Source organism: Pempheris klunzingeri, chromosome 14 (assembly GCF_042242105.1).
Source record: "Pempheris klunzingeri isolate RE-2024b chromosome 14, fPemKlu1.hap1, whole genome shotgun sequence".
Taxonomy (NCBI): Eukaryota; Metazoa; Chordata; class Actinopteri; order Acropomatiformes; family Pempheridae; genus Pempheris; species Pempheris klunzingeri.
In genome coordinates, this window is record NC_092025.1 from 4,630,221 (window position 1) to 4,647,102 (window position 16,882).

A 16,882-nucleotide genomic window follows, 5' to 3' on the forward strand; every position below is an offset into this window, starting at 1 on the left:
GACTCAGACTCAAACAAGTTGGAGAATGCATTATAGACGACATGCAGCGGGGCGTGATGCCTCTAACACTGGCAAAACACCACAGTCTATTATTTCTTGCTCAAGATACAGACACCTAAATACAAAAGCCAGTGAAATATTGTGACACATATTGAATGGGGAAATGAAAAAACTGGTTATACAGACGATACTCAAATATCTTTTTGCAATATTTTGAGCGAAATAGGTGTAAAATATAGTGAAGAGGGATGAATAGAGTAGCTTAAATAGGAATCTTTTGCTTGAATGAGGAATGCCCATTGGGTTTGTAAACTATGCAGTGGCAATGTGTGAAAAGGCTTACCCTCATTGAGAAGGCAGTAGAGAGGACTATGAGAACATGATGATGTGTCCACTGCCTTGGCTCTATGAAATGGAGCCTATTGTGAGAATATGTCATGGACATTTTCCTCTGAAACAATGTACTTTGAAAGCAGACCCATACTTTGTTGGGCATCAATCTGCACGGGTTAATGATGGGAAAATGGAAAGTGCCCCTTTTCTATTTTTGAGGGAAATGACTATCAGGGTATCTGGAGGAAAGAGAAGAGGAAACAACAGTACGAGTTAATAAAAATGCAAAAACAGATGTGGTGTTGTTCTTCACCATGGATGCGTACCTCTGCTCCATCAAAAGAGAGAAAGAGAAACCTCCTTTACAGCAACAATGATCCTTGTTAATGGACCATGAGTGACCACTTATTGTGATCCACCCAAACAAAACAAAAATCCAATTTCCCTCAAATGAAAGCTGTTATTCTGAAAGCATCTGAATTAGACCATTCTCCCTAAAATGTACCATTGGTGCCTGCATCTCATTAAATAACTGACACCATTCCATTGTGGAGTGATGAATGAAGGCTATTTATCTTTTATCATCCATGTGCTGTTTAAAAGTAAAAAGGTTGATTGCTACTGCCATTCTCCTTGTTTGTATTCCATCTAAGCAGCACTATTATCTGCTTAATATTAATTAATTTGTCACAGATAATGAAAGTGACAGTCCAGTTCAATAGGCAAATTGAACAGGGCTGGGCAAAAACTCATCATGGTAAACAAATTATATAATGCGACATGTTTATAAAAATCATTGTGCTACACGAGGCCCCACAGCCAATACTGTGATCAGGCCGATTCATTTTCACAATAATGTCTCTTCCTCACTCACCTCTGTAACCGCCCAATGTGAAGTCACTTTTTAATCAAAACATAACAAATAGTTATTATTGAGGGGGGGTTTTTTATTAAAAAAATAAAGACTGCCAGTCAACCCTCAGCCAGTGTGTGTGTCATTAAAATCAATTGCTGCCATCTACTGGCCAAACTGCAGAACTCTGAATCAGAATGAATCGTGTAATCTGGAGTTACTTCAAGGATAAATCTGGTAATATTCTTTATTTTTGTTCCTCCACTAGCATGAACACACAGTTATCTAATCAGACTCCACCCCATACGCAACATCCTGCTGCCAGAAATACCTGCTGCTGCATCAAATTCACCCAACAAATGCTCTATTCACTTCTGTTTTGAATGGTGTTTGCTAGAAACTACAGCAGAAATCACTGAGCCTGAGCTTCTACAATAAACTAGACATCTGTAGCTTATTTTTTAAGATTTACATCTTCAGGAGGAACTCTGAACCAAGGGACAGACAGCAGAACTAAATCAATAAATATTGCAAGATGGACTATCACGTTGTTGGTTTGGGTGTTTTTTTCGAGAGTTTATTTACAATTAGAATAATAAAGAATATCACCACTCTGATCCTTGTTTCCTTGTTTCTTTCATGCTGTTTCTTTTGTGAGAGAACACACCTCTGACCACAGCTAACTGATGCTGGGTGTGTATATGTCATGATGTTAACGCCAAATGAGTTGCTATTGGGTCCAAAAAGGGAAAATGCGTAACTTACCTTGTCCTTTCTCTGTCATCTCTGTGGGTGTCCAAGTATTCGGCCAGTAACAAGTTGGGGCTGGCATTGGGATGTGCTGCTACTTCTAGGCTATCGTAAACCTGGAAATCCTCAGTTTCATCTTCATCCTCTCCATCTCCATACTGTAAGCTGCCAGCATTCTCCGTATCAAGCAGCGAGTATTTGGTTTGTAGCTGCTGTTGGTAAGCTCTCTCCTGGGCCAAGCTCTCTGTGTCGGACTCCCACTGGTTGGCCAGAGCTGCCTGTCTCAGAGAAGGATGCTCCTCTGTCTTCGACTCTCTACACATCCTGTCATGTTTGAGTCCTTTATTCATGTTTGCGTTGTAGGTGGACAGTCTGCTTGATGAAGATCTGATTACTTATGTGGAAAAAAAAAAAGATGGAGAGAGATTGTACAAGATGAACAGCAGACTGTAAAAGCAGTAGAAATATTCTGAGCATTCAGGTATTTATTTCATGGCTTTGAATTACACGTTTTCGACGTCTACGATTTGAAGCAACAAAGACCTCATAATCCAGCAGGCAAACGTGCTGTGTACTTTCATATTTTTCAACCCTCTGCCCTTTTCTGATTCCAAGAATGTGCACTTGAATAAGTCACTGAAGGCCTACACTATACATGCATCTGCATTGTCTTACGCACTCACCTCTCGTACTGAGTACAATGGACAGATGATGTGTTTAACCAGCCTCAGATGAGGGCTTCAGCTTCATTTCAACCACCATGCTAGAGCACAATGTCAGGACCCAGATATACCTGAATGGAATTCAGCCACCAACAGACACCAGTTTGATCTGTGGCCTCTGCTTATGGTTTTAAAAAGCAGCTAAAGACACATTTCCTCAGACAAGCCTTTATGTCGCTTCCTGCTCTCCAGTGTTTGTGATATGAGTATTTAGATGTGATGCTGCTTATGTTTCATTGTTTCTTTTTACCGTTGTAATGGTCTTTTAAACTATTTTCACTCTTGTGAAGCACTTTGTTCTGTGAGAGGTATTATACTAAACTTTTTTTTTTATTTTACTACAGAAATGTAGTGTGTGTAAAAAGAGCTGTTTGCTCCTGTCAAGCATCTGCTGCTAGGATGATCTGAATGGTCATTCAGAAGTGAGAAACACTGGAGGACCAACCTGAACTAACTGCAGCCATCATTCATGATATCTGCTTTTAAAGGTCAAAATGACGGCCGAACAGGAAACAAAATCTAAGGTTTTCTTTTATCAAACTAATTATTTTCAATGAATACAAGAAAATAAGTATATAGCCGTACTGCACGCAGGAAGATAACTGAGTAAAAGTGAGTGGGACTTCAAGTTTAATACAGCCATTACTAGTGGGCTACATTCAAGTGAAATAAAACCAGTCATCGTGTTGCAGGGCACTTTAGGGAACTTCTGACCTGACAGTCAAGAGAAACTGTAGTTTTCCTGAAGGAAAGCTCTCAAACCAACGAGGACATGTTCTACACCGTTTGTGAGGAGCAAAAGTGGTAAAGGTGTGTTAGCATTATGTCTGTTAGCTTTTGCCATAACATCTCTGTAAGCTAGCGTTAGCTTTGCAGCTATCATATTTTGCCAAACGACGATGGCGTAACGTTGACATTGGCGTTAGAAAACTTCAGGTCAAATGACGTTAAGTGTGTCTCAAGTATTAGCTGACAAAAATAGCGCCGACCTTTATCGTGCTCAACTATAACGCATGAAGTAACGCTAGATGTGGTCATCCAGTTACTCACCCGTTTCTCCTGTCGGTGCGCTCAGCAGTGTAACCATGGAAACGCCGACGCACACAAGCTGCCTTCATGTGCTCAAGAAAAGCTCCGATTTTCAAACACTTGTGGCAGACATTTTGTCAGAGCCAGGAAACGGGTGTCATCATGATTTAACGGGACTAGTTAGTGAATCCATTCCATTAGCGTTTTCCCCAGTCGTGTTAAATCTGCAGTTTGAGAAAGCCGCTTTGACAGACTACAGCTGTTAAACCAAGCGATCTCACACCTGTTTATTTTGAAAGTCCCACTTCAGACAAGTCAGCATTGGAGGACTGTCTGACAGGATGACTTCTTCCAAGTTCCTTAGACTCTTGTACCTCCATACAAGGACAACCCTCTTCCTGTAGGTCAAGCTGGAACGATGTTCTCCCTCATTATCTTAGCAGCCACCCAAACATCATGACCCAATATTCTAATTATGTACTCAAAGCCACCATGGATTGTCAAACAGGAATGCAGACATAGCAACTTGACCACCACTTAACTAGAAGCTGAAGTGGTAAGAACAGAAAATGGACCAGCTTAGGGTTACAAGATTTTTTATTGTCAAGGCAGTGACATCTCAGTATACAAAAACACTTTACCAGACATGTAAACTGACAGGTCAGTTGTGCCTACAACTACAAGTTGTTCCCAGTTGTTGCAAACAATGCGGTGTGATCCCTCAAACCCATTTATTTTATAATTCACTCTATAGCTTGTTGTAACTTGTGCTATAAGAGGGTTACTTTCTTAGAAAACATCTCAGGAGTAACAGCCAAAGTGAAGGAATGTTTAGTCAACCTCCTCGATGGTTGGGCCAGAGGAGCCACCACCAGGAGCTGCACCACCAGCTCCGGGGAAGCCACCAGGCATGCCTTCAGGCATCCCTCCCGGCATGCCACCAGCACTCTGGTACAGCTTGGTGATTATGGGGTTGCACACCTTCTCCAGCTCCTTCTGCTGATGTTCATATTCATCCCTCTCGGCAGTCTGCAAAACAGGGACATTTTAGTGTTCATTCATTAGATGTTGATTTGCCTATTGGTGTTTTATGCAGCACATTGAGATTTGCTAATGTAAAGTGCACTACAAATAAAATGCATTATTATGAAAAAGTAGAATATTTACTTGGTTCTTGTCCAGCCAGCTGATGACCTCGTTGCACTTGTCCAAAATTTTCTGCTTGTCGTCATCACTGATCTTTCCTGCAAGCTTCTCATCCTCCACAGTCGACTTCATGTTGAAAGCGTACGACTCCAGGCCGTTCTTAGCAGACACTTTGTCACGCTGGACGTCATCTTCAGCCTTGTACTTCTCGGCTTCCTGAACCATGCGCTCAATGTCCTCCTTACTGAGACGACCTGTAAAATCGGGCAAGATTAGCATGTGATCATCTGCTGTTAGGATGACACAGCTGCTGTATCTGAGGTAAGAGGCATAAATTTTGTACCCTTGTCGTTGGTGATGGTGATCTTGTTCTCCTTGCCAGTGCTCTTGTCGACAGCAGAGACATTCATGATGCCGTTGGCATCGATATCAAATGTCACTTCAATCTGGGGAACACCACGAGGAGCGGGAGGGATGCCTGTCAGCTCAAACTTGCCCAGTAAGTTGTTGTCCCTGGTCATAGCACGCTCACCCTCATAAACCTGTTGGGAGTGTGCACAGTTAGCAGACAGGTTCAACACAATGTATCTACAGTTCTGCTAGCTTTTATTCGCTCAGACATCCAAGGAAGGTCAGGGCCATCTTTGGTCTTGAGACCTCTGGTGGAAACTACGAATGGCAGGAATAAACGTCATCACTGCGAAATAGAGAGACTAATATAATATAGCTGTGCTTACCTGGATGAGCACACCAGGCTGGTTGTCAGAGTAGGTGGTGAAGGTCTGGGTCTGCTTGGTAGGAATGGTGGTGTTACGTTTGATCAGGACAGTCATGACGCCTCCAGCGGTCTCAATACCCAGGGACAGAGGAGTGACATCTAGAAGCAGCAGGTCCTGCACATTCTCAGACTTGTCACCAGACAGGATGGCAGCCTGGACAGCTGTAAGAGAACCAAGTGACTGTTAGATCTTAAGACAATTTCTAAATAGGAGCTCAAGTTTATACCATGAAGGCTCATGATGAAGGCTAAGTTGTGCTGCTCTCACTATGCGAGCATTTAAGAGGAGAAATGAGTAAACTAGATGTGTGCTTACCAGCTCCGTAGGCCACAGCTTCATCTGGATTGATGCTCTTGTTGAGCTCCTTTCCATTGAAGAAATCCTGAAGCAGCTTCTGGATCTTGGGGATACGGGTGGAGCCACCAACCAGCACGATGTCATGAATCTGCCCTTTGTCCATCTTGGCATCACGGAGGGACTTCTCCACGGGGTCCAAGGTGCCACGGAAGAGGTCTGCGTTGAGCTCCTCAAAGCGAGCTCTGGTGATTGAGGTGTAGAAGTCAACTCCCTCGTACAGAGAGTCGATTTCAATGCTGGCCTGGGTGCTGGAAGACAGGGTGCGCTTTGCCCTCTCACAGGCGGTGCGAAGACGACGGACGGCTCTCTTGTTGTCGCTGATGTCCTTCTTGTACTTGCGCTTGAACTCTGCGATGAAGTGGTTGACCATGCGGTTGTCGAAATCTTCACCACCCAGATGAGTATCTCCGGCTGTGGACTTGACCTCAAAGATGCCATCTTCAATGGTCAGGATGGACACATCGAAGGTGCCGCCACCAAGATCAAAGATGAGGACGTTCCTTTCAGACCCCACCTGAAAGGATGCATTCATATTTTTAATACTTGATGAACCACCTCAGATTGGACATCAGGAAAGAATTACCGTTAAGAGTTTGATTTACCTTTTTGTCCAACCCATAGGCAATGGCAGCAGCGGTAGGTTCATTGATGATACGCAGAACGTTGAGGCCAGAAATTGTGCCAGCATCTTTAGTGGCCTGGCGCTGGGAGTCGTTGAAGTAGGCTGGTACCGTAATTACAGCATTGTTGACAGTCTAGAGGAAATAATTCACACATTAGCATTATTTGAGTAAAAGCTTATGGTACTTGCCCAGAGCTATGCCAAATTACTTACTTTTCCGAGGTAGGCTTCAGCGATCTCCTTCATCTTTGTCAGCACCATAGATGAAATCTCCTCTGGGTAGAAGGACTTTGATTCACCCTTGTACTCAACTTGAACCTTGGGGCGAGTGTTGTCATTGATGACATTGAAGGGCCAGTGCTTCATATCAGACTGAACTACTGTGTCGTCAAACCTGCGACCAATCAGACGTTTGGCATCTGCAAGAGAACATTTGTTTTAGAAAACACAAGAAATATGCTCCACTGTGGGCTTCCAATAACAAGATCACTCAAACATCCAAGGAAGGATTCAGGCCATATTAGGTCTTTCAACCTCTGGTGGAAACTACAAATGGCAGGAAAACCCATCAGTGAGGAAATAATTCAATCATTACTTAGGATTACTTAATTTCATGCAAGTCTTCTGTCATTCTTGCCTTAACTAAAGTTTGTCAGTTTTCAGGCAAGCGTGATACAAATGACACAGGGACAATATGGCCATTGTTGACTTACCGAAGACAGTGTTGGTGGGGTTCATGGCAACCTGGTTCTTGGCTGCATCTCCGATCAGCCTCTCACTATCTGTGAAGGCTACGTAGCTGGGTGTGGTCCTGTTGCCCTGGTCGTTGGCAATGATTTCCACTTTGCCATGCTGGAACACACCTACACAGGAGTAGGTGGTCCCCAGGTCGATACCAACTGCTGGTCCCTTCGACATTTTAAATCCTAAATTAAAGAAAGGGAAAAAAACAAAGATTCATTTTTGTGTTTCAGATTAAGTGAAACCATCTTTTAGTTCAAAGTGCGAGCCAGCCAAAACAGTTTTAGCCAATGAAACTGGCATACAAATACCAGTTCAATTGTTTGAAGTTGGAAACATAAACAACTATAAAAACCCTTGATAACTTTCAAACAAACTGTTTCTGAAAAGTGAATAATTTTAATACTCAAAGTTCTCAGACATTTCATTTTAAATTTTAGCCTCTCATGGTGAATGAGACTTAATTACATCAATACGCAATAAATAATTCCCTCCTACACTTAAGCAGCAAACAAGTGCTTAATTGTGCTAATATGTTTAACTGCTAACCAGTCTGCAAAAAATGAAGTATTGCGAAAGCATGGCGGAAGCTTTGACCATGTGCCGATGAGATGTCAAGTTACCCAAGACAGCTGGAGTTGAGACCGGAAATTGGTAAAGTAATGTTATCTTCAACAATAAAACCTACCACCACATTTCTATGGAACAGTTTGTTCATAACTGTTAGACCGAACGACAAGGTAGCCTACCAACAGTCACCTGCCTACGATACAAACACACTCTTTTTCCGAAAGCACAACCGGAAGTTTGTTCATTCCCGTTAGCTTGACATTGATTGTTCTAGAACATTCTGGAACGCCTCAGTCCCTACCCCCACCCTGCTCGGTAGCCAGCATTAGCTAATGCTAGTGAATACAGCCCAGTTGCGATTAAAACAACTACATTCATCTAAAGTGTTAATCACCTACATTGTGGACATCGTGCCCGTCTTTCGGACCCTCAAGTACATCGCATTTGACCGAAAGTGGCGACGGCGAGAGAACAAAACACTAACGGCAATTATTACCACTGAAGCAACCTACGAGGGATGTGGGGCTTTTTTCCAAAATATTCATTTTATGCGCGACTTCTCCGGGTTTAACTCACCGAATTGTTGAATCGAGGATGACTTTGGTGGTGGGTTGGAATGGACGGCGGCGAGGCTGACTTGTCCTTGCCGGTGTGAGAAGGGAAAGGAGGACGAGTAGCAAGCGAAGCCGTATATATTACCGGCAAAGCAGCCAATCAGACGTCGAGTACTTCAGTTCTTCCTCAACGGTCCACCAATGACGCTTAGTATCCTTGATGACGTTATTAGTCGTCCAGTCAACTTCCTGTTTTATTCTCTGTATTTCATAATGAACGCGAATGACCGCATGGCTGTAGCTTTGTCCGGGAATACAAGATGGCGTTAATGCTAAACACACGACGCGTTTATAACCAGTTGTATTTATATGTGTTTATGTGAATGATTAGCCATTTGAATGACTTTAAAATCTCATTCTATTCAGGAATTGCTGCGCTCAGGCATGGTTGGACGAGCTAACTGGAATCTAGCCACCAATGACTTGAAAATGGAAAGAAACACTGACCAGAACATATGATTGATAGTTTTGTTCCGCTTAGTAATTATAATAAGCATTGTAATTAGTATATTTTTAACAACTGTGATGAATCAGCTACAGTCTTTGCATGTCATCCTGCAATGCGTTTCATTTGGTTTGTCTTTGTAAATACGGTACTGTTCAAGAAGGTATAGACAGTATTTGTAGCCTGGAGGCCTTCAGTGTTCCACATAATACATAATCCATATCATCCCATCCCACCCTGTTGTTGTTTCTTTAGAATTATTGTATTACTGTGTATATAATGTTTCTTTTGTGTGTATAAGGTTTTTTTCCTGTATATATTATGTTTATTTAATTTTCTATTCCTTTAATTACTTTTTGTCTGTCCTTGAGCTGCAGTAACAGTGAACTTTCCTCACTGAGGGATCAATAAAGTTTTATCTCACATGATAGGACGCATCTGAAAAGTCTGTTATACTCATAGAATCAACACTCACATGCAGGCTACATTATTGGTGCCATGCATAATATACACAAATATTAATGTGTCTCTTAAACATCCATGTTCAAACAAAGAATACAATTGTGTTCTAGCAAAACATAATTTATTAACATGACACAAAATATTTATACAATACAGTACAGCAGGCTGCTACAGTTTTAAGCATTGTTACCATGTTCTTGAACACATTCTGTATAAACATGGTTTATACACGGTTACAAATTCATCCTCCTAATCCGTGAGCATGATACTGGTGCTGATGACATTATAAATGCTCTATTTTACGGATGGTCATAACTCTGTCTCCCTTATGTCAGATCTAGCTGTAGTCTGTCCTGGGCTTTGAGGTTGTGAAGTGTGTTCTGTATTTACACTCTCTGTTGCTGCCATCGCAGCTGTGTTTGTCACCGAGGTTATTATTGTTGGTCGTTCAGAGACATACTGCGTGAACGCTGTCTTGATGGGCCCTGTGAGAGAGAGAGAGAGAGAGAGAGAGAGAGAGAGAGAGAGAGCGTTTTACAATCAGCGATTCATTACAGGCACAGGTTACTTCTTTACACAGCAGCTTTGTTTCTGAGGAAAGACGGTGCCTAAACTGCATAAAGTTGAATTTGTCACACTGATAAGTCAGCACATATCAAGTCAAATATAATTACAGTGGGCTAAATGGCCCATTTTTTCCCTAACGCATCAAAATGTGCTTGGCGTGGTGTGTGTCAACTAGTTGGATATTGATCACCAAGGAGCCATCAATAACACAATGAGCATATACTAATCCATGTACAAAAATAGTCGTTTAGGCATGTGAAATTACTGCTAGTTTTGAATCAAACCCATATTAGTATCCCTGATTTAGCTTCATCATACATAAATCTGGGCAAGTGACGTTTAATTCCCTGATTGCCAAGTGGAAAGTGCACCTTTTCCCCCAGGCTGTCAACAGTGAACACACCCTGTCCAGGCCTGTCGTTCATTTCCTGAAGTATCATTCAACAATATTCTCAGCCTATAGCACAAACCTCTCAGTAAATGTTTGCATTTGTATTACAGTCTCTGCAGGCACAATTGTTTTCTAGCACATTTCTGTATTCTTCTTGGCCAGAAGCCTTAAAAGGAGTGCTGAATCATCTACCTCGTCGCCATTGTCCTTGGGAGTTCCTCTCTTCCTGGCTTGATTTTGATTTGTTGCTCTCCTCTGATGGATCAGAGTCTTCATTCTCTGTAACAATAAAAACTGTCATATGATTGATGAATACTATCAAACAATTTCAAAAGGAAACTGTTTGTGGCTTTGTGGTTTAATAATATGCCTGAAATAAGAAAGTCAGTGTATTTTAGTGTTCATGCAGCATTTTCCAGATCTGGAAACATATTTCTGGACTCATGAGTAGAGCAGAGTAAAACCAGCACAAAGGATTTGGCTCATAAACGTGTGACCCTGAGGTTCAAACTAGCAGCAGTTGTTGGTGGGATTAGATGCCATGCAGGAAATGGGAATATGGCGTGCTTACCTCTCTTCCAGGCGATGTGCGCTTTCCTCAGCTTAATGGCAAAAAAAAAGACGACCACCAGAAGACATAAGATCAGGCATGTCACCAGGAACACCAGTAGTGATGAGCTTCCTTCACTTCCTTTCTGCGTCTTCGGGTCATTAAAGCTCCCTGGGGGCAGACAGCATGCTGCTAGTTAGCTCAGCTTTTAAAGTCTTTTACACATTTTTAGATAGTATTCATGTTCAGGGGGTGCGGTGGTTAGCACTGTTGCCTCACAGCAAGAAGGTTCAAGTTTCGAATCCAGATTTGTGTGGAGTTTGTACGTTCTCCCTGTGTTTGAGTGAGTTTTCTCCAGGAACTCTGGCTTCCTCCCACAGTCATAAGACATGCAGGTGACTCTAAATTGCCCTGAAGATATACTGCAGTGAGTGAGTTTTCTCCAGGAACTCTGGCTTCCTCCCACAGTCATAAGACATGCAGGTGACTCTAAATTGCCCTGAAGATATACTGCAGTGTCAACAATGTGAATTTACCTGTTCTGTTGCCCTCTGTATGATTATGGGACGTGATCTCATCTGTTGTCTCAGAGATAGATATCCAGCCTTTAAGGAATCATGAAGCAGAAAGATAAAAACCATTAACACAGTCTTACATGACAGTCTGCTGCAGTGTCAACCAGGTCAGTGGAGCAGTTCAGCTGCAGTTGTTTAGAATTACCACTAGGTGGCAACAGGCAGACATTTGGTAAGAATAGTTTTACATCTGATCCTCCATTACAGTGTACTGGGTATCTGCATACCTGTTATACTTGTTGCATTACTAAAGCTGTCGTTCCTCCTCCAGGTTATTCCGGATGACACAGAGGTCTGTGACTCATCTACAAAGAATGAAGACATTTTGTTATAGAACACTGAAAAGGTCATTTAAAAAGAAAACTAAACAGTTTCCTTATTGCACGAGGACAAGCAGATGCATGTTATTTAAGAAGAATAGAATTGTAAGGTTCTGTGTAACTTTTAATCTTTTGTTAAAACCCTTTTGTGTTTAGCGCTAAAAACCTGTGGGTTGAAATATTTCAGTTTTTCAAGCTTTGACATCAAATCCTGGATGACGCTCTGTGCTGTACAGCTCAGAAAAGCTCTTCACCAACATCGAGTCTCACATTTCCATCCTCAGAATTTATGAATACACCTAACATAAGTGAGTTTCAAACTATACTTTGTGACTTCCGTCACAGGAAACAGATCTAGCGGTATCAAAACTACAGTGGTGGTTAGGCGACTGGTGTAAATACATTGTGAAAGCTGAGATATGTGTAGTTTCCATCCCAGGGGCTGACACTTTCCACCGCTTAAAATATCATACATTTATTCACCAAAGCAATAAATAAAGGACGCAGCGCAGGGTAAATCTATGTAAGGTTCATGTATCTATGTTATTATTCACTTTTCTTTTTTACATCTACATCTTCATAAATTCCTGTAGACATTATTGTATGAAATATGTTTTATGATTATAGAGTCTCTAAGGTATAGTAGAATTTACTGGAACTTATCTAAGATAAGATAAGATAAGATAAGATAAGGAGACTTGTCTTGGACACATGCAGTATCCCCTATTACGAAAACAAATAATGAGTCAACCAACAAACTGCACACTGCTTGTCAGGCGACACACCGACATTCATCATCATCATGTACATCATGTGAACAGTCAGAGTAAAGCAGCCTCGTTGGACCCCACTAGAGGCGTCAGGCTCTGGATAGGTTGCCATTTGTTGTAATTACAGACTTCCAGTGGTTCTGTAGGACTCCCATCTCTGCATATGTAGTCTGATATGAGTCACCTAAAAACCACGTGCCTTGAAAACTATACACAAATGCAAACAGATTCACTAACCACTAGTGCTGAGATGTGAGCCTGTGGATGTAAACGGGTTGAGAGGTGCTCCAGTGGGGGCTGTAACCATCTCTGGCTGGTGGGAGGGAACAGTTGATAACTTCATAGGGGTCTCTGATGAAAGCCTATTCACATCTCTGGTTGAGAGGTACACTGTCGTTCTGCCATGTCTGAACCAGCCAGTTGTTGTTGTTCTTGGCACCACAGTTGGCTGAGTAGGGGGTGAGCTGGTCGGGGTTGTGGGGTGGGACATTGCTGCGGTGACAGAGAGGGGTTTACATTATTAATAAGCAGAAACAGCATTCAGTTCATAGAAAATCAAAGTGAAAATTCATGCTGACAATTTGCAAATCACACATCTGTTTTTTCAGCTCGAATACAGGAAACCAGACTATTTACAACAGACAGAAAGGGGAAATTACATGGGGCTGTCCTTTTTTTTTTGGTCAGTCAAGTTTTACAATGTGGTGCTGTGGACAATGTCCAGTACTTTCCCAGTTTTATGACGACACGACTACGTTGTCACTGTTCCTCAAATATCAGTTTTATATATCAGTCTTAAGTGCCTTACAGTAAACATGTTTTGGTTAATACAAAAGTAAGCTTTACTCATTTTCTCTCATGGTGAATATTTGAGGCAGGCTTTTTTAAAGTTGTAGTCACTTAAATTAAAGAGTTAGAGAGAGAGAGAGAGAGAGAGAGAATTATTTTCAGATTAAATGAACTGAACTCACGGTGTGTTCCAATTTTGACAAAGTTCATCAGAGGTGGGGAGTGCAGAGCTTGATGGTGAACAAAGCATTTCACAGTGATTCTTTTCTCCACTGACTGAAGATGTAACATGTCCATTGAGACATATTTTTTCTTTTCATGTAGGACTTGGGCATGAGCTGTGGAAGGAGAGACCTCTGGAATTAGCAACAATTTCAAAATAAGCAGGTGTACCAGCTCACATCAAGTGATGGCCATCATCAGGGCTTAAAATAACACCCACTATTCCCCCAAATGTTGATAAAGATTACTGTTAGCTGTGGGACATAATGCCATCGAGAGATGAACCATGTTTGTGGTTGCTGAGTATAATTTTGACACACCTACAGAAGTTCAGTCGCAAGGGCCACTACAAAGTGCCCATGCGTACCTGGTATTTTTCTCCATATATGGGCTTCATACTATGCACAAAAGTATTGGGAAAAAATAAAATCAGGAGGCCACATTGCTTGTTTCACCTCTCTAAAACAGCTGTGCCAATCACTGTGCTGCATGACAACAATGTTACAAAGTCACAAAGAGAGCTGAGTGCATGTCTTTTGGTAGGATGATTTTCCTCTGGAGGCTCAGTGCCAAGATACAGCAAAACAAACAGGCTACAGATGACGGTCAGATTTATGTTCTGTTTCTTCCTATGGCTCAATCTGATCCACTTCTTCATTCCAATGTAGCTTTTGCCATTCATTCCTTTCTTTAGTTATTCCCAACTTACCGCGAATTTTAGGCCCATGATCCAATTTCCAGAAGATCTGGGGAGGGCGGTGGCTCGCCTCAGCAGTGCATTTTATCACAAACTCTCCTTCATGTTTTGTTACTGTCATTTTGGGATGGCCTTTAAAAGAAAAGAACACCAGATCAAATCATAGTGAAGGTTATAGCTCTGGTAATTAAGTTAGCATTTGTACATTTGTATATTTGTATTTTATTTTTTATTTTTCTAATTTCTTTTCACTGGAATTCTCACTGTTATTTTCGATTTCTGATGTAGCTGTTGTGTATATGTGAATTTCCCCTTTGGGGAATAAATGAAGGTGCATCTTATCTTATCATACCTTATTGTCAGCATCGTGTCTTTGGTGGTATTGTGTGATCATTCTACTCACCTAACACTGTTACTTCCACTTTCCTCTCTGATGTGCGGTGGCCATACTGAGAGCATGTGTAGTTGCCTCCATCTTTGAAGGAGACATTGGAAATACTGATGGTGAATTCTGACTCAGACAGTTTGTTGATGTTGTAGCGTTTGTCCTTTAACACTGGAGAGGGAGGGGAAATAAAAAGATGTTTTCAAAAGTTCAAAATTCAAAAGTCTGAGAGATTCTTGCATATTTGGCTCAAACATCACACACTTTGTGTTGCCACTCGTACATCTATTGGTTTGATACCTTTACCTTTATTTCGTCTGAAGAACATGATATATCCTTCAGGGTTCCTCCATTCCACATTGGTCAGGTGAGCATTAGTAATAGGGCAGCTTAAGTGGACTGTCTGACCTTTTGTTACAGTCACATGCTGCCACACTGCAAGTGAAACTGCAATCAAGTAAATAAGAACGTCAGTTTCATATGGGGGGGGGGCATAATGTCACATCAGCCGTCATACAGGTCAATAACAAATATATCATTTCATGAAATGACATCATTCCAGGCAGCGACGCTGACAGACGAGCAACCGTCTACTGGTTCATTAAAAGTTAGGAGTATTTAAAATTTGTTTCCTTCCGTCACACACAGAGGTGTCCGAAGAAACCCTGTTTGAATCATCTATTCCTGTGTGAACCACTGACTTGGGACTGTGTGTGCGTGTGTGTGTGTGTGTGTGTGTGTGTACTTGCAGAGGGTGGTGTGGGTGTGAAAAAATGTCATTGTACTACAGCTTGAAAAGAAGCAGCCCCCTGTCACACATCGAATGCATCTCAGATGTGAGAGGAAATAATGTGGTCAGTCCTTTCACAGTGAAAATAATGGTAGGTGTGAAATTAAAAGCACAATGTGCTGTGAGTTCATGGGGGCTTTGGGGGCTTTTTCTTTCCAGTGGGGTAAGAATGACGAGCTGTTTGGAAACACAGTTGTGGGGGCACACTGACAGTGGTTAGGGCAGTGGGCTGAGAGGATCAGAGGTCATCAAGACCTTTTCACATGCGTGGGTTGAGTGTGAGATCTTACATTGCTATAACTGAACTGTGGAACAAAAGAATGCAAACCACAGAAAACTACTTAGATACAGTATATTGTATGTACAGAATGTTGCTGAGAGTTTTCTCTATAGTCAATCAATCAATCAATCTTTATTTATATGGCGCCAATTCATAACAGCGTTATCTCAAGACGCTTTACATAAAGAGCAGGTCTAGACCAAACTCTTTAATTAGAGAGAGAAACCCAACGATTCAGGAATTCAAAATTAAGGATTCAAGAATCCCCACATGAGCAAGATGTCATATCAGGCGACAGAGGCAGGAAAAACTCCCCTTTAACAGAGAGAAACCAGAACCAGGCTCAGAGGTGGGCGGCTTTCTGTTAGGGTCCGTGTTGGGTGGAGGTATAGCCTTCCATCAGTGGACAATTGTCCTATTTTTAATGGCTGATTTCTAAACATTTCATTCCACAGGACAGACTATATGTTAAATACTGTATGTGCATCAAAAGAAAATAGATACACACACACACATACTATAGTAGAATGTGGCAGATTTAAGTGTGTAAAATAATAGAAGAAGATATAATACAATGAAATAAAACAAATTAATTTGATTAATTAGATGAGTTTCCAAATGAGGACACAATTCGCTAAAGACAACTACACCAAAAGCTTTTAGTTCAGGCAACAATGCCGACTTTGTAATTTCACCCTAATTTTTCCTTAATAAACCACCAGAATTTAAAAACAACAAACAACAACAGCTACACAGAAAGGCCTCCTAGGTTCATGTGCTGTTTACAATAATCACATCCAGTTTATTGCCTCATTTCAGCATGATCTCCTCATAACAAAGCGGTGAAAGTGAAGAACTCACCCTGTATGAGTAACATGAAGACGCCGAGCTGCAGCCTCTGTTCCATCTCTGTCACTCACCAACAGTCACACTTCGACTCTGCCACGCTTCCTCATCTCTTCATCTATTTGTACTGAGGGGACCTTCCATGACGTCACAGCCCCGTGGTTTCCACACTGTTTTTGATTCAAGGCATTCTCGTGATGTATCTACAGTAAAAGTACAAGGTCAGTAGTTCAGGATTCATCAGCCCCTGTTTCTGAATCTGAATGCTGTAGTTATA

General features: G+C 41.6%; 2 protein-coding genes and 1 non-coding gene across 3 annotated transcripts; all 3 read right to left on the reverse strand.

The window, feature by feature from the left end:
• Positions 1-4,266: 4,266 nt before the first annotated feature.
• On the reverse strand, positions 4,267-8,587 carry LOC139212601 (heat shock cognate 71 kDa protein). Its single transcript, XM_070843073.1, has 9 exons — positions 8,479-8,587; positions 7,305-7,517; positions 6,805-7,010; positions 6,572-6,724; positions 5,928-6,483; positions 5,571-5,773; positions 5,177-5,375; positions 4,855-5,087; positions 4,267-4,716 (listed from the first exon to the last, which is right to left on the reverse strand). Exons 2-9 carry the CDS (start codon positions 7,507-7,509, stop codon positions 4,519-4,521), a joined length of 1,953 nt encoding a protein of 650 aa, XP_070699174.1. The 5' UTR covers positions 7,510-7,517; positions 8,479-8,587; the 3' UTR covers positions 4,267-4,518.
• On the reverse strand, positions 5,444-5,536 carry LOC139213581 (small nucleolar RNA SNORD14). Its single transcript, XR_011585447.1, has one exon. It is a non-coding gene; the product is annotated as a small nucleolar RNA SNORD14 (small nucleolar RNA).
• A 935-nt stretch (positions 8,588-9,522) lies between the features above and the next one.
• Positions 9,523-16,689, reverse strand: LOC139213176 (cytotoxic and regulatory T-cell molecule). Its single transcript, XM_070843814.1, has 11 exons — positions 16,621-16,689; positions 14,996-15,136; positions 14,708-14,860; positions 14,317-14,436; positions 13,568-13,723; positions 12,834-13,088; positions 11,734-11,811; positions 11,468-11,536; positions 10,953-11,102; positions 10,574-10,660; positions 9,523-9,908 (listed from the first exon to the last, which is right to left on the reverse strand). The coding sequence occupies exons 1-11, from the start codon at positions 16,664-16,666 to the stop codon at positions 9,733-9,735; spliced, it is 1,431 nt and encodes a 476-aa protein (XP_070699915.1). The 5' UTR covers positions 16,667-16,689; the 3' UTR covers positions 9,523-9,732.
• Positions 16,690-16,882: the final 193 nt, after the last annotated feature.

What these genes read in the sequence shown, in the direction of transcription:
- LOC139212601 (XM_070843073.1), bottom strand. Translation starts at nt 7,509, where the DNA reads ATGTCGAAGGGACCAGCAGTTGGTATCGACCTGGGGACCACCTACTCC. An exon ending in AGCTGTGGCCTACGGAGCTG is followed by an intron (nt 5,774 to 5,927) that starts GTAAGCACACAT and finishes GTTCTCTTACAG; the next exon opens with CTGTCCAGGCTGCCATCCTG. An exon ending in AGCCTGGTGTGCTCATCCAG is followed by an intron (nt 5,376 to 5,570) that starts GTAAGCACAGCT and finishes CACTCCCAACAG; the next exon opens with GTTTATGAGGGTGAGCGTGC.
- LOC139213176 (XM_070843814.1), bottom strand. Translation starts at nt 16,666, where the DNA reads ATGGAACAGAGGCTGCAGCTCGGCGTCTTCATGTTACTCATACAGG. An exon ending in AGTGGAAGTAACAGTGTTAG is followed by an intron (nt 14,437 to 14,707) that starts GTGAGTAGAATG and finishes TTTCTTTTAAAG; the next exon opens with GCCATCCCAAAATGACAGTA. An exon ending in TACAGAGGGCAACAGAACAG is followed by an intron (nt 11,103 to 11,467) that starts GTAAATTCACAT and finishes GTCTGCCCCCAG; the next exon opens with GGAGCTTTAATGACCCGAAG.